At 46.1% G+C, this 23,317-nt stretch overlaps 2 protein-coding genes across 2 annotated transcripts in view; both read right to left on the reverse strand.

Annotated features, from left to right (window-relative positions):
* Positions 1-5,835, reverse strand: part of LOC149369774 (luciferin 4-monooxygenase-like) — a 101,180-nt gene extending 95,345 nt beyond the window's left edge. Inside the window, exons 1-2 of the mRNA XM_089559391.1 lie at positions 5,634-5,835; positions 3,655-3,758 (exon numbers count right to left, since the gene is read on the reverse strand). Coding sequence (XP_089415517.1) covers positions 3,655-3,758; positions 5,634-5,823 — 294 coding nt within the window. The 5' untranslated portion in view covers positions 5,824-5,835. The remainder of the gene's footprint in view (positions 1-3,654; positions 3,759-5,633) is intronic.
* A 10,832-nt stretch (positions 5,836-16,667) lies between these two features.
* Positions 16,668-18,325, reverse strand: LOC149369776 (uncharacterized). The gene has a single exon (XM_089559382.1). It carries the CDS (start codon positions 18,313-18,315, stop codon positions 16,822-16,824), a length of 1,494 nt encoding a protein of 497 aa, XP_089415508.1. The 5' UTR covers positions 18,316-18,325; the 3' UTR covers positions 16,668-16,821.
* Positions 18,326-23,317: the final 4,992 nt, after the last annotated feature.

Genomic DNA, 23,317 nt, shown 5'->3' on the forward strand with positions numbered 1-23,317 from the left:
CACTTGTGTGTCAACTTGCGTGTCGTCTTTTCTTCCTTGCATTTTAATACTTTAGCCATGCATCAACGACTAGCATGCAGCCTAACCCAGTGAACAATCTCAAGATATGCGAGCTGCAAACAGAGTAAAAAAATTAGGGAGAGCTGTCGAGGCTACTTATGTGCTGTAAAGGCAAAAGCAACTGATTTCTTTTAATTGCACCCACAAATAAACTGTAAACCACCCTTAATGCAGCCCAATCCCCTAATCGATCTTAGTCTAACATAATCCACCCTTAATCAGCACAATCCACCAGAAGCCACCTGTAATTGACCACAATGCACCCTAGTCCAAGTTTATTGGTCCTACTGAAATTTAGTCTGATGTAATCCACTCTTAATCGAAATTAATCCAACGTTATTCACCGAAATCCGAATCCATCTGTAATCTACCTCAATTCACCGTAATTCTATGGAATCCACCCTAATTTAACGTGTTTAATGTAATAGACTCTTAATCTATCGCACTCCACCAAAACACAAAATATTCCAAAATATTCCACCGTAATTCAACTTAATCCTACGTAATGCACTCTGACCGTCTGGCGTGGAGAGCACCCTCATCTTTGTATCATTTAGGTACACACCCACACACAGCCGGCTTTTCTCGTAAGTGGGCTATAGATGGAATCAATTTAACAATGAAGCGGCTTTTTCCCCTTCCAAGGAACCCCCCTCAAGCCTATCGCGTCGGCCGGTTCTCATGGCCCTGCTGGCGCGTGACAGTGCAGGTAGGGTACTATCCGCGATCATGAAGGGAGTTTCTAGCACCTTATGCTAAGGCTCACTACCAGTTTTCGGTAGCATCTTTTGTTAAGGCCCAAGCCTTCCTACAGTTGGATACAGCTCAGGAACAGAGCGGCTTTTCCCGGACGAAGGACTCCCATCCAGCCAATGGTGACGGCCGATTCTTATGATCCTGCTAGTGTCACAATGCAGGGAGTGGCAGGAAAGGGGAAGTCCCCTCTCTGCGGGATCGAAAATAGTCTCTTCCCGGCACTGCCGGGCTAGCAGTATCATGACAATACGCCGACGCCACTGGTGTAAGGGGGTCCTTTCTATGGGAACCGCTTCGTTCTTTAGTGGCGTCCGACTATAGTAAGGCTTTCGCCTTAACGAAACATTGTAACCAAATCTGGCAATGACCCTCGCCGTAAAGTGCTAGAAATAAGGAGCCGTCTCTGGGCCCTTAGTGTCTGATCGCGTACTGGCTGGAGTCGCCGTTGCTCACTTTTATTATACGCCGGCTATGCGCTACAGAAAAAGAAATAATAGCGCACAAAAGAACAGAGGACGAACGAGAAGACAAGGACAAATGCTTCTTATTTAGTGCGCTATTATTTTTTATTAAGTATCACCAACCAACATGGCCACTCTTATTCTCTTCTGCAACCCTCCACCATTCGATTTGTGAGGCGGTCGCCTAATTCTCGTCCGGATGTAAACCCCCGTCGGGAACAGTGCTCTGGAGAAAAGCTGATGTTCTTCTTTCAGGCGCGTGTTGCGACCATTTTGTAGCACCGCTGCCACGTGGTGGCTTTTGTTCTTGCAGGATTTCTTTTATGGCCAGGGAAAGCAGCTATGTATATGCTACGGTATCGGTAACATTGTATACCAGCCTTTCTTTTACCTGTAACTTTTACATTGATATTTCATTCCTGACACAAATTAATACTGTTTTAAATGTTAACTTATTAATCGCTGCTGATTATTAAATTTTCAGATAGAAAAAACATTGCCGACTAGGTCATGTGAAAGTAAACAAAATTCAAATGCTTTCACGCGCCAAGGACACTCCGGCTAATTTTGAATCTTGGTTGCTTAAGCCCAGAAACCGATCAAGGACAATCGGCTGGGCCAACTGCCATTGTATTTAGCGTACGGTCGAGGCAGTAGTTTGGCCCGGCTGCTATTCAAAACCGATGGATCCGATGCCACCGGCCACTGTATTTTTTTATTCAGGCTATTTTCTTTTTTGTGCACTATTCGATTGTATGCCTAGCTTCTGACGCACTCCACAGCCACTGCGCGTAATGATACATCACTGCGGCGGCTACACCCTGCGCCTAGCAGGCTGGCGGCGTCGGCCGGCGGTGTTCAGTAGTTCCTGGCATAGAGCATCGCCGGTGAATTTGCAGCAGCGCACCGCACCAGATTTTCCCTGCTGGATTTTCGCATTGAAAATTCGCCCTTTGGAAGCTCGCCTATGGAATTTGGCGGCGGTGCACTCGGAGCCCTCAGTAAAATAAAACACTTCGAAAACTGACAGTACCAGGTCTTGTCCTTCTCTCTTGCTGCTCGGAGAGCATCCAAAACAGCCCAAAATTAAACCATAGACGTGAGGATAGCGCTATTCTCAGCTAATTGACCCCAGGAGCCGGTGGATGGTGCTTTCGGCTTACGGTGTAAAAGAATCGCTTCATGGCCTCAGAATATGCTTGCATATCTGTCTGGGAGAACTAGACCATGGTAGGCACCGCTGTAACAACCATTTACTGGTCTAACCCGGCTAAAAGAGGGGCCAGCGCATTGATGATCTAGAAACATATGTGCTGTAGTGGGTACTGTAAAACGCTAGGGTCAAGAAAGAACGGCAGAGGAGAAACCGCAAGATCCCTATTATTTATTGCAACTTCGTGGGAAGGTTTACTCAGTCGACCTATCATGATCAGAAAGAATGTCGTACCGGCCTCCATTTACAAACAACCTGCCTTTTTCCACGCCACGCATTGAGTCTGATATTAGAAACGTGCCCAGAATTTCCCGCCCTGGTATCTTTCTTCACAGCGCTCCACTGCTTTATATTTTTTGTATAAGAGCGTGTATTTTCGTTTTCACCGCTAAGAGTGTGACGCCAAATTTCCGGTGTGGGTATTTGTTCTTTAAATTTATTCAGGTTATTTTTCCGCCTCGTATTAAAAGACTATCAGACTGGCTGATAGTAAAATGGTATTGGGATCTCTCGCACTGTGAAATCTCACTGCCAGGTCTGAGGTATGAGCCTGTTTTGAGGCCTTAGCATTTAAGTGTCACTATAGTGGAGCTATTGCTGGTAGAATCCGTAAGGCTAACCCAACCGATAACTTGCAACAACCTCAAAATGTCACTCATCTAATCAAAATGCGCACTTTAAAACCCTTCTTTCATTTACGGCTTTCCCTTCAATTGATGTGGTTGCAGAAGCCGATTACTATTTTCACGCATTAATGACTAGCCACACATTGAGCTTGCTAGCAACCGTCTTTTTAATCTGTGCGCCACGCTACAAAAGTATGTCACCGATGGCAGGGCACAGCAGCATGAATAAAAAGCTGTCGAGAAGGCATAATAAATAAAAGTGAAGTTCGCGCTTGTGCGACCTGCCGTTCTTTTCTTTCATCCCGTTCATCAGTACCGTGCAGCTCGTGAAATGGAAGTTAACTGCTAATAGTTTCGAGCCGGTCTTTGATGGCACTCAACCCATTTTTCCCCGCAAATCACCGTTTACTTAGCGCGTATTATGCTGCGAGGTTCCAGATCATCCTGACCATCTCATCAGCAGACGCCGTGATAGCGTTTCTTAAGTTTACCTGTTCTTGGCGGCCCGCGTGCGAGAGTGGGCAGCTCTACTACTCACCTTCATGCTGAGATCAGCAGTAGCTCTGGTGGCTTTCTCCGTGTGCTCTTCGTCGATGAGGATATGCGTGCTGTCGCTGTCCTGCGCTTGATAGCGGAGTTCACCTGCAGATTAAGATGTTGCGGCGCATATAGGTGTTAGCGGGAAAACCAAATGATGACAGCACGGCACCTTAAAATGCGCTGCAGCAAAAAAAGGAAGCTCGCTGTCAAGGCGTCAGCTTGGGCGAACAACATTGTAACGAAACCTTAATTGCGATCGAAATTATAGCTGGAGCTGATATTGAAACACGTAAAAAAAGGAAGAACCACTTCTCATGCTCCACTGTTTACTGAGGAAGTGCTGTCCCTTGGCCATTATTGAGAAAGCACTGCTGCAGCCATTAATGTGTTAAGAGAGAAGAGCATCCTTGGTACGTCAGTTGCTTACGATGAGTTCATGGCTCTTAAAAGTCAATTTTTAGTGCAAACTTTTATTATTATTTGCATCGATGAAACTAATGAGCGTCCGGGATGTGAATAGAATTTGTTGCATTTATTAAAATGGCGGATGAACCGAAATAGTAGGGGATATTACAAAACCATAGCAATGTCGGTGACGCAGCTTCAGCCAAGGCTACAAGTACTCGAGCTCTCTCATCGTTAACTCATCTTCACCATTACCATCATCAGACCAATTTTATCCTTTTAAGGATATTCCCTCTCTTTTATCCATCTATTTAACAGCATCCTGTGCCAGCTTGGGGTTAATTCTCCGCCCAAAGCTCCTAATCTCATTCGCATACCTATATTTCCCATGTCCCCTGCTATGGCTGCCTCGCTTTGAATCCACTCTGTTTATTTAAGAGACCCTCGGTCATCTTCCCTTCGTGTTGGACGCCCTGCTGCTGCCGAGATTTTCTTGGCTTAGATATATGATACCTTTATGTAGCGTTTGCTGCCTGCCACTGTGTGCTCTCTTCGTGTCTCTAGACGTCACATGCAATATATCGCTTTCCATAGCTCCTTGCGCTGTCCTTAAATCGGTCTAGAGCAGTTCATGAGATGCCACATGACATAACACCGTCGCCACTCCACACAATTCAATCCAAGAATCCACTCCACAACAAATCACATTCTGCAATGGTACATACCAATGCAACTGTAGTGCTCTTATTACAACCGCCTGGGTTCACCGTCGTGAGCTCTCTCCGGCTACCCATCGTCTCGCTTCGCAGCGATCGATGTCTTCGTTGCTGTGTCACCTTTGTGACCGGCGTCATAAAGATGCCGCTAAGTACAATAAACGATACGCAGTATCGCATAATTAGATCAGAGTGCAGATTTTCTAGGCAACCGAATCCCTTCGTATTGCTTTCTTTTTTTTCCAAGTCCATAGATTCCAACGCCGGACGAATAACAGCTGCTAATTCTAGCAGAGTGGAAAAAACACCTAATGACTGCTCGCCTATTCAGCTTGCGGTGAGCATATGCATGTGCTAACGTTATTTCGTTGCAATCGCTTGGGTAGGGCCATTTTCATGACGCTGAAAAACGTATAAACAATTATTTGAGAAGCTAGTAACCATTTCTGCTAAATATGTAGTATACAGAGGAATAAAATATTTTACAGCCCTTGACATTACTCCAAGCCACATCCATTTGGTTGAAAATCGAAAGACCGCTTTGTACGTTACAAAACCTTGGGCCACGTTAGCCGTGAAAGCCTCTATCAGCCCTTTTGTGCTGCAACTATCTCCCTGACGACAAAAGGCTAAATAATTTCCTGTCATTGTCAATGAAGGCTTCGCACTAGCTGTGGAGCGTAGATTTTTTTCTTTGCTTTTTCTCTTCCCGAAAATATAAGTAAATTGTTTTGCCTTATCTAGGGTGAATTTCGCTTGCCAAAGAAGTTTCACTTGAAAGCTAAACCGCTTACAGTGCCTCTTTCTGGCGCCCGTGGGTCAAGGGAACTGTGCAGTTTTCCCGCCGGCGACTTACCTTCCGTGAGCGATGTCTTGGCCAGGACGATAGTCGCTCCAGCCAGCACGCAGCCGTACATGGCGATCAAATTTTCCACGCTGTTTTTCAAATGTACGCACATCCGATGACCGGGTAGGAGGCCATGTTGTCGGAACCCAACGGCATACCGCTTCATTCGTGTCAGAACCTCCGCGCGAGTGAGGATCATAACGTCATCCACCTACAGACACGGACGCAATGCTTTAAGTGCACTTGAAATTCCATTTAGCTGTTTACAAGGTGGACCACACTTAGCCTGAACGCAGCCCCGCCCTGGAACTACTGATATTATTTGGGGACTAATAAAAACAAAAATAACAGTGTACCCACCATGCTGCTCAGTATAAACAGTTGGCGCCATCAGGAACCCGGCCAGGCGCAGAGAGCTCGGGGCACGGGGCCACGAGTGCGCCGGTTACTATAGCGCCGAGCCTTGCCGTGAAGAGCGTGTGATGTGAAGTTACCGTTCGCTTTTCATTGATCGAATAAGTTTGTTACGCTTTATGAGGCTTATTCGCATCTGTTACTCAATGCAGCTAAAACTCGATTTAACGAAGTCATGAGAAGACAGAAATTATTTCGTTAAATCGGTAAATTCGTAAAATCGTGGAAGGCATTTTCCCGCCCTTCTAAATCTAAAGCTATAACGTAGCGGCACCCAAAAGCAACCGCGGTATCGCATTTGACGGCAACGCGCGCCTGCGCTTATGAAAACTTCGTGAAAGCAGCCCGAATCGCTTGAGCGTGAAGCGCCATATGGTAAAACACATTCGAAGTCGTGATGGGGCCCGCCGCAGACTGCCGAGTCCTTTGTTCCATGCGGCGGGGCAGTTTGCAGCCCCGTCAGAACAAAACCAGGGTCGTAACTTCCATGCCTAGATGTTACTGCTGCCACGCTGCCAAGCTTCAAGACATTGTAGGCAAAATAAAGAAGGAATCACCTTTTTTTAGTCATTTATTCCTGTCCCGTTTACTGGTCATTTCAGAAGAGCAAGTTGCTGGGCTAGTTGGTGCTGTTGCATCGTGGCGGAGCAGCGCAAAGGACGCAATCAGGAAAGGAAAGGAATCAGCGCCTGTGTACGTCCTTCCTTGTTTCTTGTGTCCCGTCCTTTGCGCTGCTCCGCCACGATACTGGTCATTTGTTTAGTTATATCGGGTTATTGAGCTGTAACCTATGAGAACTCGCCAGAGAATCTAAATTTCTTCGTTAGATCGAGCTTTAACTGTATTGTCACTTGGTCACAGCGACAACCTAGTAGTTTGAGCACCTGCCACGCATGCAAAAGCTCCTCGGTTCGATCCCCGGCGCCGCCGGGTAGCTACTGGTTATAGAACAGGTACGAGTTTTCCCCCAGCCTGCTGCTCAGCTTTGTTCGGCTGAATTGTTTGGAAAATGGCTGTTTGACTCCACCTTGAGTACACAGAAACCTTATGCGTTGGTGGTCGTTGGCAACAGATGCCCTGGGCCATAAAAGTTTATCATGACCATCATCAATATTGTAACTTAGTGGTGAGAGCACTCCGGAAGCCAGGAAGGCACCGAAATACTTTCAATAGGAATTCTTTATTCGCCTGACATATCGGCGGCCGCGATAGCAAAAAACGTGCTCCGGGGTCGTAGCGTCGCAGTACAGAATCACTGCCTTCCTCCACCGCATTCAGTTTGAAGCTAGTAATCTTCGAGAAAAGACACCAAATGCTGCTAGAACAATACCGAATAATGTGTAAGTAGTTGTGTATACCTGTGATAATTCGAGATAAACTTTATCGTATTTCACTTAGCAACAAGTGATAAAGCCGCGTACCGGCGGCGTTGACACGAACAAATAAATACAAAACTTTGTTGGCTTTTGATGTGTAGCTGGCCAAGTCGAGCGGTTTTTTCAGCGCGGTGCGGGTAGATGACGAAGTCGATGGTACCTGTGATGACGAATGGCAGCACTGCGCCGAGCCTTGCCGCATAAAAGAACTAGAATAGGGTTGTCCGGTTTGTCTTTTGGACGGCGGTGTTGTATGTGAAGACCATGTGGTGTCCTATGTCTTGGTGTCGACGCAGAGGTGCGGCCGAAGTATTATAGAGCACGCTCCGCCGTGTGAAGATTTTTCACGCTTTCCGTAGAGAAGTTATCATGGCTTCTTGGGATCATACGGAAGCATACCAGCGGCGTATGCACTGGCATGTACATAAAGTGGTTGCCAAGTTTCGCTAATTAAAGCGTGAGGCCGGTTCGTCGCCGAAGCATGCTCCGTGTCGGCCCTGTGCGCCGGTCTCAACAGCAGAAACGATTTGTCAGGTGGCGCTCCCATGCAGAGCGGCAAGGATCACGACACGAGTTGGAGGAAGTCTTACTTTTGCCCAAGAGTGTACATACAGAGAAAGCATGTCATGCGGGTTTTGGTCAGTCGCTCCATTAGGACGTTAGTCTTCCGGTGGTATTCAGCATATTTGACAGTGGCTTGTGCGACTGCAGTAAAGGCTTGGGGAAATTCGGCGGTCTATGGTGCTCCACCATCGGTAATAAGAACTTGTGGAGCGCCGTGAGTCAGAAGGATCTCCTCCTAGGCTCACACTGTTTGCGTTACTGTGCATCTCGATTACGGCTTTTCCTTCGAAGTTTCCAAGCACAGGCGGTGGCAGTAAGCAAAATTGAACTTCTTGGAATGCTTCAACCTGCTCAGCTCATAAAATAATTGGCACGTTTCACATTTTGAGCTGCCATTGCGATGCAGCACAAAACGTTCTCGTCAAATAGTGGGTAAACCGCCCAAAATTCGGGCAATCTTCACAAAACCATTTTGTCGGCTAGCTACGTAATCTGCGCGATTACATTTTTTTTTCATGAGTCCAAGCATACGATGCTTACGATGTGACTAAGAAATAACCGCTCCTGGTAATTGAAATGGAACTTTCATGGCTGGATGATTAGCCGTCAAGTGTTGACTGTTCCCAGTACTGTTTGAAGTCCTTGCTGGTGATCGTCGTAGTTAGAGGCGAAGACAAACACATAATGTAAGTATAAAAGGCAATATGCCACTTGAAGCCTGCAGCACTGTGCCGATGACATGCTGAAATGTTGCTGGGCAAATCAAATCCAAATGGCCCTAACTGACTCTCGTAGAGGCCGTTGGGTGTGAGGAAAGCGGTCTAACGGTCCCTTTCACCGACTTCAATTTTCAAATAGTCGCTCTTTAGACACTTGGCATTGCAAAGACGCTCGAGGGTGTCGTCGATCGGGGGCTGGAGCTAGACGTCTTTTTTGGCAACACTGTTCAGTCGGCGGCAATCGACGCTGAACGAGGCAGTTTCGTCTGTCTTTTCCGTGGGAACGATTAGTGTTCCAAAGGGGTTCTTTGATTGCTAGATCACATCTTCGCACAGCCTTTCCTCGAATTGGACCCTGATGGCATGGCGTCCCGAAATCGACAGGTCAAGTGGAACGCGCTTTGGACAAAAGTGCCAGTGTATTCATCGGTTATAATTCACTGTTTCGCGAGAACAGCTCGTTGTACCTTTGAGGATGCAGGAAAAGTTGCTCTACCTTCGAAGAGGGTGAGCAAAAGTGGTCACTAGAGCTGTGTCGGGGCCGGGTAAATGTGGAATGTCCGGTCTGGGGTGTGGCTCACTAGGAACGTTGACGCCGGGTCTGAGATGATGAATGCATTGCTTTTCTTTGGAGGAGAAATTCTAGAGGCCCGTGTACTGTGCGATTTCAGTGCACGTGAAAGAACCCCAGGTGGTCGAAATTTCCGGAGCCCTCCACTACGGCGTCTCTCATAGCCTTAGTTGATTTGGGACGTTAAACCCCATAAACCAAAACCAAACCAAACCAAACCAAATGCATTGCTGACCTAAGCAATTTCTTCAGATTAGGCGATGATGAAGCCCTTGTAAAAGCTTTGGTACTCCAGCTGCAATTTCTTGCCATGACAAAGCCTTGTTGGTTCCGGAACTCGGCGGTGCCTTTTGCGACTTTGAGGACTCGGTCCAGCACGTGCTGGTGCTGTGTTCGACAACACCATTAATGTTCCCGGCAGCACAGTAAGCTACGGTGGTCAGAATGCTTTAATGGAGAGACGTTCACTTCTTTCTCGAGCACACTGAGCTCCGCGCCATTCTTCAGCGCTGTATTCGGGAGTAGAAACACCGCCATCGACAGCGTGCAAGACTTCGTCTTGAGATCGCTTATCGCTCGATGTTGTGTCAAAAAAATACAAGCCTAGAATAGCATACAGTAATAAGTCGTACACTGCGTATGTCCGCTCACTATCATTCTCGTAGTATAACATCCCCCTCCCCCCTCCCCCTCTCCCCTCCCCCCTCCCCCCCCCACGAAATCGTTATGAGATTGCCGTCAGCTCTGCGTATCTGCGGTCGGTCCCAAGTGGTCTTCGCCTTCCTGTGCGCAGCGGTGAAGGGCCCACTTATCACGCAATAGTGTAGCTCCGTCTCAACTATACCAGCAGTTTTACTGTCGTCGGTACCTACTTCTAGTTCAGCGGATCACGCTCTTGAGCTGCACGTTGGTCTCGGTGCCGGATCACCGCCTGCTGGAGTGGAGTGTTGTCATCCGACACCGAGCTCCAGCTGGGGTCCGTCGTCCTTTTCCATGACGGTGACATCATTTTGAAGTTGCGTCCGGTTTTTAGTCTTCGTGTGCCGCATCATCGTAGCTGTTGCTGTACGATCTTTTATCGTCGCTGAGGGAGGATCTTCCTCGCTTCTTCGTGAAGCAACTTACCTCTAAAGGTTGCTCTCCCCAGTTATCCCTTCGAGGGCTGGCTGATCTACCTCGCACTGCCGATCAGTTTTTGCAGACACCTGGCACGCCAATTGTGTGGAGTGCATAGTCACCTAGATGAAGGGCCGTGGGGGACTAGTTGCGTGGTGCGCAAGTAGTCTTCGGCTTTGCTGGGTTGCTGTCCATGTCGAAGTCGCGGTGTGTCGAAGTAGAAACAACGAAGTCCTCTACGCCGTTAGGAGCGCTGATTAAGGGTGTGGATGGCATCCCCGCAGTGAAAGCAAGCGTCGCACTTCCTGGGGCTTGAACGCCACTCGTAGTCGGGCGGGTAGAAGGCAAGGGGCGTTCTTGAACAGCAGGTTGTCGTCGAGGGGGGCTTAGGGCGTCTCGGCGGTTTGTGTGCTTGAGTGTGTAGCGCAGAGCTGTCGTTCATCGCTTGAGCGTCCTTTGGGGTCGTCGCTAACGAGGAGCCAAATGCATGTTGAACTTCTTTGCGGACCGTTTTTGTGGGGGCCACTACATAGGCTGGCTCGAAGACGGAAGAAGCGGCCGCAGATCCTTCCGTGCAACGCTGCGGGTGTCACATCATATCTTGTTGTCGAGGGCCCGGGGGTATGCGCAGGCTCGTGCTCTCAGGGTTTTTGCTAGTTTATCCAGCTACTTTCTTCGGTGGACTGTGAATCATTATACCAGTCAAAATGCCTTCATCGCATCGCACACTAGAAGCTGCACCTACTTTTCCTCCATGCCAGGATCGGTGCATCAAAAAGGGGCTTCATTTCCACTGCGTGTAAAGTCACTCTCTTTGATTCTTTAAAACAGCTCAAAAGACAAGGACCCAGAAAGAAAAAACACACACAGAGCTGTGTCCTTGTCTTTTGCGCTGTTCTAAGGAATCATGGTCTATCAACTGGCTCGCATATCTACCCTTGTAAGCGTCACTGTCTTCTTCGAGCACTGGATGCGTGCCTGCAGAAGCAGCTCCACGCTTTAACGATGACGGCTGAGACTGTCGTGAGGAACTCTCGCCTGAATGATTTCTATGTCACCCCTGAGAAGCTTCGCCCTTTTCATACCAAATCCTCGCTGGGCTTTTCAGGGCGAAGAAAACGTTTACTTTCGTCTCGTCATCCCAAATGTTGAAAAAACCACACGATCCAAGCCTTGGAACAGTTCTTCAAGAACCTCGCTTGGTTACCCGCTGCAAGTGAGCGGCAATCTGTACCAGTAAGAGGTACTCGCGGCGGGTGTTGTAGGCAGGGTAACGGATATTATTGAAGGATCTGTCTCTTCTAGTTATTTTTTTTTCTGGTAAAATCCCATACTCGCGGTCCCGCCCTTGTAGTTCTCGGTTGAGTAGTTTCACTGCCTTCAGTTCCTCTGCGACCGATCGATTAGGCTGGTGTCACGGCTTCCTGCGGATGTGCTGGACATGAGCGTGGACCCTGAACCCCTACCAGATGTCCCCTTGTGGTGGCGACACTCTGGCAGTCAGGAAAGCACTCAAAAAGACTTTCGAAGCAAATTCATTTTCCTCCCGACTTAAGCCCCAAAGAAATGAACAACTCGGCGGTGTCGACGGCAACAAACGAGCACGGCGTACGTCGAAGAACAGAGTCACCGCCGCTCGCGACCGCACTGAATTCTTAGCCGACTAAGGGTGCCATAAACGGGTGCCATAAACAGCTACAAAAACTTCAGACAATGTGAATGCATTTGCGTGTGGCTGCGATAATTGGATATGAACCTTGTGGCATCTCGCTTCACAAAGTTATAAAGCGGCGTGCAGGAGTCAAGAAAAAAAAAAGCAACACAAGGCTGCGCGGCAAAGTCACTGCACATCTGCTAGTGTCTACCAAGAGTGTTGCAGTGCACTCGCCCCTTATTGATGTAATCCGAAACGAGTCTCAAATTACTGTTTTCAGGAAGTTTTTCTGCTCTCAATGAAGAGCAAAAGTAATGACAAAAGCATAAAAAGATGCTTCTAGTTATTGGCACCAATTGTACGCTACCCATCTTATTATGAAAGGAAGCCTTGCATTAACATGTAAATCTAAACATGAATGTCCGAGGAACGCAAATTGCCTTGCGGAAGATATGGGCAAGATCAAAAAGACTCAAATGAAGTGAAACACGAGGGCAAGGCAACTTTGTACGTGTAGTTCGTCTCTTTAGGGAACATCGCACATCTTGCGGGTTTTCTTCGTTCCTCGTTTTTCCCTAAACTAGGCAGTGACAGCTTGCCCCCCTTGAGGAGATGGAATTGCAGTAACAGGAACTGCGCTACGTGCCACTGGCGGCAACCGGATCTTCTCTGCGATTTCACTGCCTTAAAGAGCCGCAGGCTGTTCTTCTGCGTTCACCTTCCTGTAGCAAACAATAGCAGCTTTATAATGGTGGACTATATAAACAACTCCTATAGATCAAGATTCTGGCGCTACTAATTTTGTTTTTTTAATACCCTATATATAGTCAACAACAAAAAACTTTAATAGCATTCCTTTGTCGGGGAGGTAAAGTGTGCGGAAGTTACAAATGTGGGCACTGCAGCACTGCTGAATGAAGTTTGATTCAACCATAGTGACAAAACATCTATAATGTCGCCCCATAAAATAAAAAAGAAGAAACATGTATAGCTATTATACCTAGAGTCCATGGTAGAGAGAGTGCAGGTAAATGCGTTTGCTGAAAGCACAAAGTGAATACCGGAGGGGACAGCCTCAGGGTGCTTGCCAAAGTTTCGATAAGACGATTTGTCTTCTTGTCGAAACGTTTGAAACCAGCCGGTGATTCTTCCTGTTCTTGTTCACTTTGTACTTATTATATCTTCAGTCACACAAGGAATCAGTTGCCTGTGGTTTGCGCATGTTTTAGTATATTTGGGCCAAAAAAATGAACTAAAAGCAATCCGAAGAAGCTGAAAATGCCTATCGCGACTCGCTGCATTCTTACTGTTCAATCACGGCTCTGAATCGATTTCTTAGGCGCTGTTAAGTTCCGTACTCACCAGCGCTGTCTTGTCTGGTTTGGTGAGAAGCTTCTCCCTGGCCAGGTTGTAGAAAGAACAGACGGGAATCTCGATGTCCGCGTAGGCCGAATGGACAACGCAGTCCTCGATGCGGGCATTCATCTTCACTGAGCGCGCTGCGTTGAATCCCTGCACGCAAGAGATGACGTGGTTCAGCTCTACCCCAGAGAGGTGACCAATTCTACGTGCATCTGTGTTTCATGCATGATGATCAGCAAGCCGGTGACGGCGACTTTATTTATTTTATTTATTTATTTATACACAGTACCTACAGCGCCCTCACTGGGGCATTATTGTAGGGGGGAAACATCATAAATAAGAACAAACATCTAGTACACAATAAATTAGGCAAATGATGCGGTCTACAGAGAAAATACAGAAAACCATTGTAGAAAGGCAAACATACCGTAATCACACACACACACACACACACACACACAAAAAAAAAAGATACATTTTAAAATACAGCACTGCTTAAAGAATAAAGCTTTAGGAATAATCAACTTTGTAAAAATTTCAAAAAAAGCAGCATGATACACTCGGACAAGAATTATTGCACTTATATTGACAGGTGGCTTTGCAAATCGGCCAGAAACGATGTAGGAGGAGCGGTAGCGACCCGAGAAGGGAGACAGTTCCAGTCATGCACTGTTCGTGGGAAAAAACTATATTTGAATACGTTTATACGGCTATTGTACTCGCGCACCTTAAGTGGGTGGTCAGTGCGGGCGGAAATGTAGCTGGGTTCATTAATGTATTTCTCTTTTGGAATTCCAGTTTTATTATTAAGCATATTATAAAAGAAAGAGAGTCTCAAATATTTGCGCCTGTTTTCAAGTAACGGCCATCCCAACTTCTCGCGCAAACCAGAAGAACTTTTTTGGAAATTGTAATCGGCAGACACAAACCTAGCAGCCCGTTTCTGGACGCGCTCCAGCTCCTCAATATTCAGTTTTGTATGCGGGTCCCAAACCGCGCAAGCATACTCAAGTATCGGACGTACAGTAGACATGTATAATGTCTCCTTCAGCGTAAGGGGAGCGTCCTTAAAGTTACGTCTGAGAAAGTTTAATGTGCGGCTGGCTTTAGCAGATATGTAATTTACGTGTGTATTCCATGATAGGTCAGTAGAAAAAAAGACTCCCAAGTACTTATAAGTTGAAACTGTGGATAATTCAGTGCTACCAAGGAAATAGTCTGTTTGGAAGAATTGTTTCTTTTTTGTAAACCGGACCAGATTGCATTTGGAGATATTTAGCGCCATATTCCAGTTGTTGCACCAAGAGAATACAGAGTTGAGGTCATGCTGTAGTGAAATTGCATCTGCTTCAGAAGAAATGTTGCGGTAGATACAACAGTCATCAGCATAAAGTCTGATTATACTTGAAATGTTACTAGTGAGGTCATTTATAAAAATGAGAAAAAGAAGAGGGCCCAAAACCGACCCCTGCGGAACACCTGAAGTTACACCCACACTTTCCGAGCTGACACCGTCGATAACCACGCACTGTTTCCTTTCCGCAAGATACGCTTCAATCCAGGATAAGAGTGAGGTAGGAATATTTAATTCTGAAAGTTTCTGTAGCAATAGGTTGTGAGCAACTAAATCGAACGCTTTTCGAAAATCTAAAAATATACAATCTACCTGACCGGCAGAGTTTAAGGAAACAGAAATGTCATGTGTGAATTCCACGAGCTGTGTTTCACATGAGAAGCCGGACCTAAATCCATGTTGTGTCAAACAGAAAAAACTATTGTTTTGTAGATGGCTAATTAACTGAGTATAAATGACATGTTCCAGTGTTTTGCACGACACGCTCGTCAGCGATATGGGCCTATAGTTACATGTTTTAGTTTTGTCACCACCCTTATGAATCGGAACGACATTGGCACTTCTCCAGTCAAGGGGTAAAGAAGAATTCTCTAACGATTTCTGAAATAATGCAACTAGATACGGGGCAACCGAAGCCGCACAATTTTTCAAAACGTAATTGGAAATGTTGTCAGGCCCTGGTGCTGATGTAACTTTAATTTTCTGTAATAGAAGCATGATCCCTCGTTCAGAAATTTCTACGTCATTCATTCTGGTCAGGGTGCTGGAAGATTGAAAATCAGTATGTATATTAATGGGATCGGAAAACACCGATTGGAAATAAAGATTGAAACTTCTCGCTTTACCTTTTGAATCCCTTCCAAAATCAGTTTCGTCTAGTATATCAGGCGCAGAGACCCTGCTGTTTCTCTTATTTTTAACATATTTCCAGACTGCCTTCGGGTTTGTCTTTAGTTGTTGGCCTAGTGTGCTGAAGTATGCCCTTTTTGCTTTACGGATTTCTTTCGATAAGTTGTTAGTTTGCTTTTTCATCTCGGAGTACAAAGTTAGTGCGGGCGTATCACAATATCTGCGAAACAGCCGTTTCCGCCGGTTGATCATTGCCCGCAACTGTCTATTCATCCAATGCATATCGTCACGACGCTTGGCTGAAATCAAGCGGGATGGGATGAAAGTCTGCGTCAGTGACAAAATTTTAGTTTTAAACAAGTTCCAGAAGGAATCGATATCCAGAGATGGCCGATGTGAAAGAAACTCAGGAAAAAATGCGTCGAGATCCCGTGATAGCGAAGCATAATCCCCTTTTTCATAAAAATACACTTTGCGTGGTTGGGTGTAGTGGGTCTTCATAGCATTACAGGATACTTTTGCTAAAACTACATCGTGGTCGCTTATGCCTGGCAGCGTTATGACAGACGAGACTAGGCTAGGGTCATTGCAGAAAAACAAGTCTAATACATTAGCACTGGTAAGGCCGAGTCTGGTAGGGGTTTGAACAAGCTGGAATAATGAGTGAGCACCAATTACTTCACGGAAAGCGGTATACAAGAGCGATGCAGTGCGAATTACTGGTTTAAAAGAAGACCATTCTACGCAGGGCATATTAAAATCACCGGCAAGGATAATATGTGTTGCATCTAAGGCTAATAATGTGTTGCTAAGTTCAAAAAATGGCTGTGCGCAGGTTGAACCGGGCGTCCTATAAAAAGAGCCAATTGCGAAAGAAGTACCATCGCCCAGCTGTACCTTGCACCAGACAGCTTCACAGGAATCGTTTTCTAGGTTAACAGACACGCTTTTCAAACTGCTATGAACGAGGATGAACACACCACCACTGCGTACATTGCGATCCTTCCTATACGTGGTATAGGATGGAGGAAATATTTCACCATTGCTTATGTTGCTGTCCAGCCATGACTCGGTTCCAATCACCACATGTGCGTTTGTCATTTGTAAGAGTGAGGAGAATTGGTCAGTTTTGTTTTTTAGACTGCGACAATTAACAACAATACAGACAAGTTCATTTTTAATAGCAGTCTGTGGGCAAGCTAAAAGCCTCGGTGATGGCTATTGGTTTACGCAAGTGATATCGTCTGTTTCAATGTTGTACATATAGGTTTTGTTGTCCAGGTTTAGCTTATTAAACCGCAGTTTCAACTTTCCGCCGCGTGCCTTAGCAAACTGCATGAGCTTTTTTCTTTGTTGCCGTACTTTGGCCGAATAGTCTTCGCTTATCGCCCAGTCAGTATCTTTTAGTTTGGCAGCATTTGAAAGAACACGATTCTTCTCTTTAAAGGACAAGAATTTAACGATCAGGGGTCTGTGCTTGTCAGGCGCATATCTTCCTAGTCTGTGCGCTCTTTCAATAGCAGCGGCGTCAACGGAAAGCTCTAACTTTTCAGCGCAAAAAGAGATAATTTTAGTCTCAGACTGTTCCCACGATTCGGTTTCTTTGTCATGGATGCCGTAGAATATTAAGTTATTTCTTCGTGATTGGTTCTCCAGGTCATCGTGCGATGACTGGAGGGCCGTGCACGCAACAGCAAGTTTCTGGAAATTTTGAGATAATCTTTCTACTTCAGGCTTTAGCGGGAGCACCAGTGACACATTATCTTCAACGCTCTTGACTTTTTCTGCGAGTTTTGTTAGTTTTTCTTCGAGATTCTTTTGCTCAAGCCGAATGGAACGTAGTTCGTCCAATATTTCGGTCTGTTGCTGTTGTATCACTGGTATTGTCATGATAGTATCGAACATCTGCTTTTCCTGCTCAGCAGACAGAGGCCCAGGGTTTTGCTCTACGTCTCCCGCAAGCAAAAGCTTTCTTTTAAACAAACCTATGTATCCTGAACAGCTCGCGGACACATCGTACAGAAGGCGTAAAAACATGCACACAGCAAAGTTGGGATCTGGCGTCGACTTCCTAAATGGTTTGCCATTAACAGAAAGGTAAGAGTAACAAACCTGAAGAAGAACAAGATGTAAGCGTCTGGCTGCCATGTCGGCGCCAGATCCCGGTGTGGCTGGGTACAACAGCTGCTTATGTAGGTCATGCTTGTGCTGAAGATTCCAGGGTTGCCAGTCGATGAAACGTTCGAGCGCCGGTAGCGCTGTGAGGTCCAAAGGCGAAGCGTCACTCAAAAAAGCCAGGTCAGCAGGACAGACTTGCTCGGTAGAAGCGGCTCCATTCATTGGAAGGCACGTCGTCATCGCGGCAGGATCAAAAATCGCCATCATTTGCAGCATCTGAAGAAGAACAAGATGTAAGCGTCTGGCTGCCATGTCGGCGCCAGATCCCGGTGTGGCTGGGTACAACAGCTGCTTATGTAGGTCATGCTTGTGCTGAAGATTCCAGGGTTGCCAGTCGATGAAACGTTCGAGCGCCGGTAGCGCTGTGAGGTCCAAAGGCGAAGCGTCACTCAAAAAAGCCAGGTCAGCAGGACAGACTTGCTCGGTAGAAGCGGCTCCATTCATTGGAAGGCACGTCGTCATCGCGGCAGGATCAAAAATCGCCATCATTTGCAGCATCTGAAGAAGAACAAGATGTAAGCGTCTGGCTGCCATGTCGGCGCCAGATCCCCTTATAGCAGCCTACCTATAGACTGCATCACGCATGACAGTTCAAACACGCCCGTTAGCTGTTTCTCATTGGCGTCTCCTCGCGTTTTATAGTGTGATTAGTGTACCCGGACCAAAGTGTGATTATGGGTACGGTAAGCGACCGTTTAACTTACTTCGCAAATGCAGTCTGCATCAGCGTGCACGCTGTATAAAACTTCCACTGGCCTAGCCAACCTAGACACTATTGCATGTGAGAAGAATCGAATGCATCCCTTCTGTAACCTACCTTGATAAGGTCGCGTGCTTTTTTCCGCACTCCGCTAAATTTTTATGATCTCTTTTGAACACGGGCCAACCTTTTGGTACTTGCGCACTGTGCAAAAACAATCTCAACATAACACGCGGTTGCCACTTTCTGAAGTTATCCTAAATGTTGGATTGGCATAGCATGGCCTCGCAGGTTCTTTCTCAGCAGTTTTTTTTCTCCTTTCTGTTATTCTTGATATTCTTTATTGAACACCAGCAAACAACTTTGGAGAAGTTAATTAGTGGTCTACAGGCTGATTTCTTCATTTATTGCAGTTTATTCAATGCCCAAAGGTGGTAAATATTGGGTTGGAAAGGATCAAAGAAAAATAGAAATGGAGAAGCAACATATAATAAAAAAGAAATACTCAATGGCAATTTTAAAGTTGTTACATCAGTGATACTCGTGAAGAGGAATAAAAGAATTTTAAATTATATTTGTATGCCAAAGTCGAAAACTCAGTTCATGGCGGTCGGTGCGCGTTGACATCTATGAAGGTTAAGCAGGTAACTGAGATTGGAGACTTCCTTCCACTTTCAGTCATAACATTTCGAAATAAGACTAGCAGGCTTTGATTATTCGGAATACGCGCCCCCAAAGCGGGCTTCACGGCTCTAGCTCGCGACCAGTCGGAACCCGTTATTTTGAACATCCTCTCGCACTCGTAAAATACATGTTGGTGACTGCTGCAGGATAAGTTGTGCCTAGAAAGTAATGCTGGTGGATTTGGCCCAGTGACTGCACTGGTTGCTCGTCGCCTAGGCGCAGTCAATCATGGGACTCCAGGATGCGGGAGGGTCGTGTACCCTCTGCAACATCACGTGGTAGTGGAGCTTCGGAGCCGTTCTTTATTTCTGTCTCACCGCGACTCTTCTCTAGCCCGCTGTGACAGTTGGCGGTGCGGCCAGGGCACTTTCGGTTTTATCTGTTTCTACCGCCCCCTCTCCTTCCGAACGTACGTGACGCTCATCAGTGCTCTGCACGAAAGCTGCGAAGCACTCCCCGCTGCCAGCTGCGGGGCGCCCTCAGCTGTTGTGCTGAGGTTTCTTTCCTGCTGTCCCCGGTGGCGGCATCATGATTTTACTCTTCTGCTCGCATCTACTATTGCACCAGCTGCTCGACACTGTCGTTCACTCCAAGCTAGAGCAAATCATATTGTACAATTGAATGTTTTACAACGAGTACAGTCAATAAAATTGTTTGGAGTTTTATTTATTGACTACCTGCTGTGGACTGACCATATTATTCAAGTAAGAAAAAAAATTTCGCGATCAGTGGGCCGCCTAAACAAATTTAGGCTTCTATTACTAATATGGCTCAAAAAGCAACTTTTTTCATTCGCATCTTCAATATTGTTTGCTGATATGGGGAAACTCAAGACGACTAATTTAAATGCTTTGTTTTTGCGACAGAAAAAGGCCATACGAGCAACTGCTAATCTAGGTTACTTGGATAGCACAAACCCGTGGTGGAAGAGCTTGGGGCTATTGGCAATTTTTCAATTAAAAACTCTTCAGCTAGCGCTTGAGACATATAAGAGAATTCATCTTGAACCTCAGTTTTTTGCAACACCAGAGCTACCACAAAACCCATATCACCTTCGGCACATGAAAATAAGAGCACCAAAAGCAAGAACAAAATACGGGTTCAAAACGATTAGATACCAACTACCTTTTTGAATGAAAACAGAAATTTTCTTGACCTCCTCTATCAATGCAGAAGTCGAATAATATACAAGAGAAAAGTGATTGCACAGTTGACTGCATGACTATCCGGTACATCCTGTGACATATTGTAAATTGATAACTGTTAACATGAATATATATTTTTTTCCTTTTATAATTCCCTGTAATCCAACAGCACGCATCTCAACAACTTTGAAGCTACTGTAACATTGCTGTACAGTTTTTTTTTTTACAACAAGGCAACAAGTGTCACGCGACAGCCAAATTTATTGTATGTTTCGTTTGTATGTGTATGTCGAATGCGGTTATCTTACCCCAGGGAGGAAGTCCCCCGTCAGGCACCACGCCTTTTGGCCTCCTTCCTGAAGAGTATGTAGACACACTTCAAATAAGTATTTTTAAACTAAAAAAAACATACCATTTCTCCTTAATAAAAACGGTGAAAGGTGCGTCCCCGTTTTCTAAAAAAAATTCCGCTCTTAGAAAGGCGATTTTAAGTTTTTAACATGTGCGCGTTTCTCTGTGTTCTTAGCATAACCTCATACTTGTTCGCACCCCAGTTAAGGGTTCGTTCGTGTTCCCGTGCACATGTGGTCTTTTAGTACCAGAGCGTTAGTAGTGGCATTCCAAGTCCCCCTGCGAGAAAAGCAGGCGGCGTGTCCGTGTATGTGCACTCACAGATGGTACTAAAAGTCTAAGCAATGGCAAGAATAATCGAGTGACGTCATCAAGCGGCAAAAGGACGCACACAACAAATCGAGGAACGCAACATTTGACAATCATGTATACGTTGTTTCCACATACACACACCACTGGCTGGCCTCAATGTGGCGCCATTTTCCCTCTCCGTTCTGACCCCATCAAAATGCAGAAACCGCGACTCGAATTTCCTTCGTGATCCCTGCTGTAAAGCAACACAAGAATGGCGCAAATCTGTACCGTCTCGGCCAAAAATATCCATACAAAGGATTTTTTTGCCGTTTAATAGATCACTTCTAGCATAGCTTAAAGTCTAAATCTTGGCAAGGTAAGCACAACGCTTGTCCTCTTATTGCAAGACTTCTTTGTATTTAAGGTTGCTGTTACAACTCTTCTACACGGTTAAAAGCAAGTTTCATCGTCTGGTTACGTTTAGCACAGGTGGTACGCATGTGTTTAGCTAAAATGATCAAGGTCGAGCTATGGCCTCGAAACTGCTAGAAGTCGAACGCTCTTGTAGTGGTAGAAGTGACTTTCCAAATGGCTTAGCTCCGCTAACACCGGCCTAGAATACGCAGGAAAATTCTGCGGTCTGCTGAGCGCCGGAGGCAATGCACTTATTTTCTTTCATGTAACCCGTCAGTTGAAATTGCGTCTGACACTCTGACATTAAATCTGACGAGATCATACTCGGCGAAACCTCAGGATCCAGGTAACTATAGGTAATTGCTCTACTCCCAGGACAGCTGTTAATTATTCCCCGGATGAGACCAGAGGAGCTGCACATGTGTTGCACCGTGTTTCCGTCACCGTGTTTCCAGATGTGCACCGTGTTTCCAGACGCACCGTGTTTCCGTCAAAGGACTACAGCATTGCCGCTATAGCGGCAATGCTGTAGTCCTTTGACGGAAACACGGTCGCTGTGTACGGTGAATGCATGCCAGTGTTTCATGTGCAGCGCATCCGGTCTCATACGGGGAATAAGTAACAGCTGTCCTGGGAGTATAGCAAGATGAATTAACATGCTAATTCTAGAGGCATGCATCCAAATAACACAAGGATTGTAGTGAGGGGCGGTAAATCGCGTAGACGGAAATTTAAAGCAGGCCAATCTCTGAAAACGAAACTGTGAAACAAAGAAACAGTTGGAACGAGGTAACAGTAGACGGAACCTGTTTTAGTACACCAATGCATTGCGCAATATTGCGTTTAATAAATTGAACATGAGAGGTCCAGCGAAGGTTTTCGTGAAACCGGACGCCTAAAAATTTGATATCTGAAACTCGTTCTAGTGGTCGTGATTGAAATATCACTTCATTACTAATATAAACTGGCCTGTTAACAGAACTAAAAACAATGTACTTTGTTTGCCAACATTTAACGCAAGTTCATTTGCAAGAAGCCAGTCAGATAGATTTCTAAGCCATAAATTTACACGCGGAATTAAGGAACCTAAATTTTCTGCAAAAAAAATACACTAGTCAGGCATAGTGCAGCCTGTGCCCTGCCGTCGAGTATACATACGTCCCTGGCAGACACAGCGGGTCAGATACCCCTTCGAGGACGCATCCTCTATGGACCTTCCACCCGACTCTGCCAGGTTCCTGCCCTGGCTTGATATAGGCCCGCCACCAGGAAGGGGTCGCACGGACGGGCCCGATATCTAGACTTCAACAGCCAACCTGGGCCACATATCCTCCCGGTTGAGCGACAGACCGCACACAACCTCCCATCTTACACTAGTATCGTGTATTATAAACCCCATAAACCAAACCAACTGAAACACCTCACGGCTTGGGCCACATAAAATTTACTGCTAAACACAGCCAGAGACCTGCGGATGTAGCGATTTTCCATAATCTGAGGCCAGTTGTCACCGCCCCCCCCACCCCTCCCACACACACACACGTGTGTAAAAGGAATCACAATCTACTCTTTCCAGCCACCGCGGTGACTCAGTGGTTATGGCGCTCGACTGCTGACCTGAAAGACGCGGGTTCGATCTCGGTCGCGGCGGTCGCATTTCGATGAAGACGAAATTCGAGAGGCACGTGTACTGTGCGATGTCAGTGCACGCTAAAGAACCCCAGGTGGCCGAAATTTCTCGAGTCCTTCACTACGATGTCCCTGATACTCCTGAGTCACTTTGGGACACTAAGCTCTCAGAAACCACTGTTTCCCTTTTTCCTGTTACCGACAACTCGGTACGCCGAAAGCCGAATGTGGATGTTTTCGAACACAAATTCTATGTTTAACTACGGAATTACACCTTACTTCAATGGTTAAAAAGAAAGAGGATTGTTCCCTTGTTCGC

Source organism: Amblyomma mixtum, chromosome 1 (assembly GCF_055824585.1).
Source record: "Amblyomma mixtum isolate Tamu chromosome 1, ASM5582458v1, whole genome shotgun sequence".
Classification (NCBI taxonomy): Eukaryota; Metazoa; Arthropoda; class Arachnida; order Ixodida; family Ixodidae; genus Amblyomma; species Amblyomma mixtum.

Coding starts and splice junctions, on each gene's coding strand:
- LOC149369776 (XM_089559382.1), bottom strand. CDS start 18,315: ATGGCAGCCAGACGCTTACATCTTGTTCTTCTTCAGATGCTGCAAATG.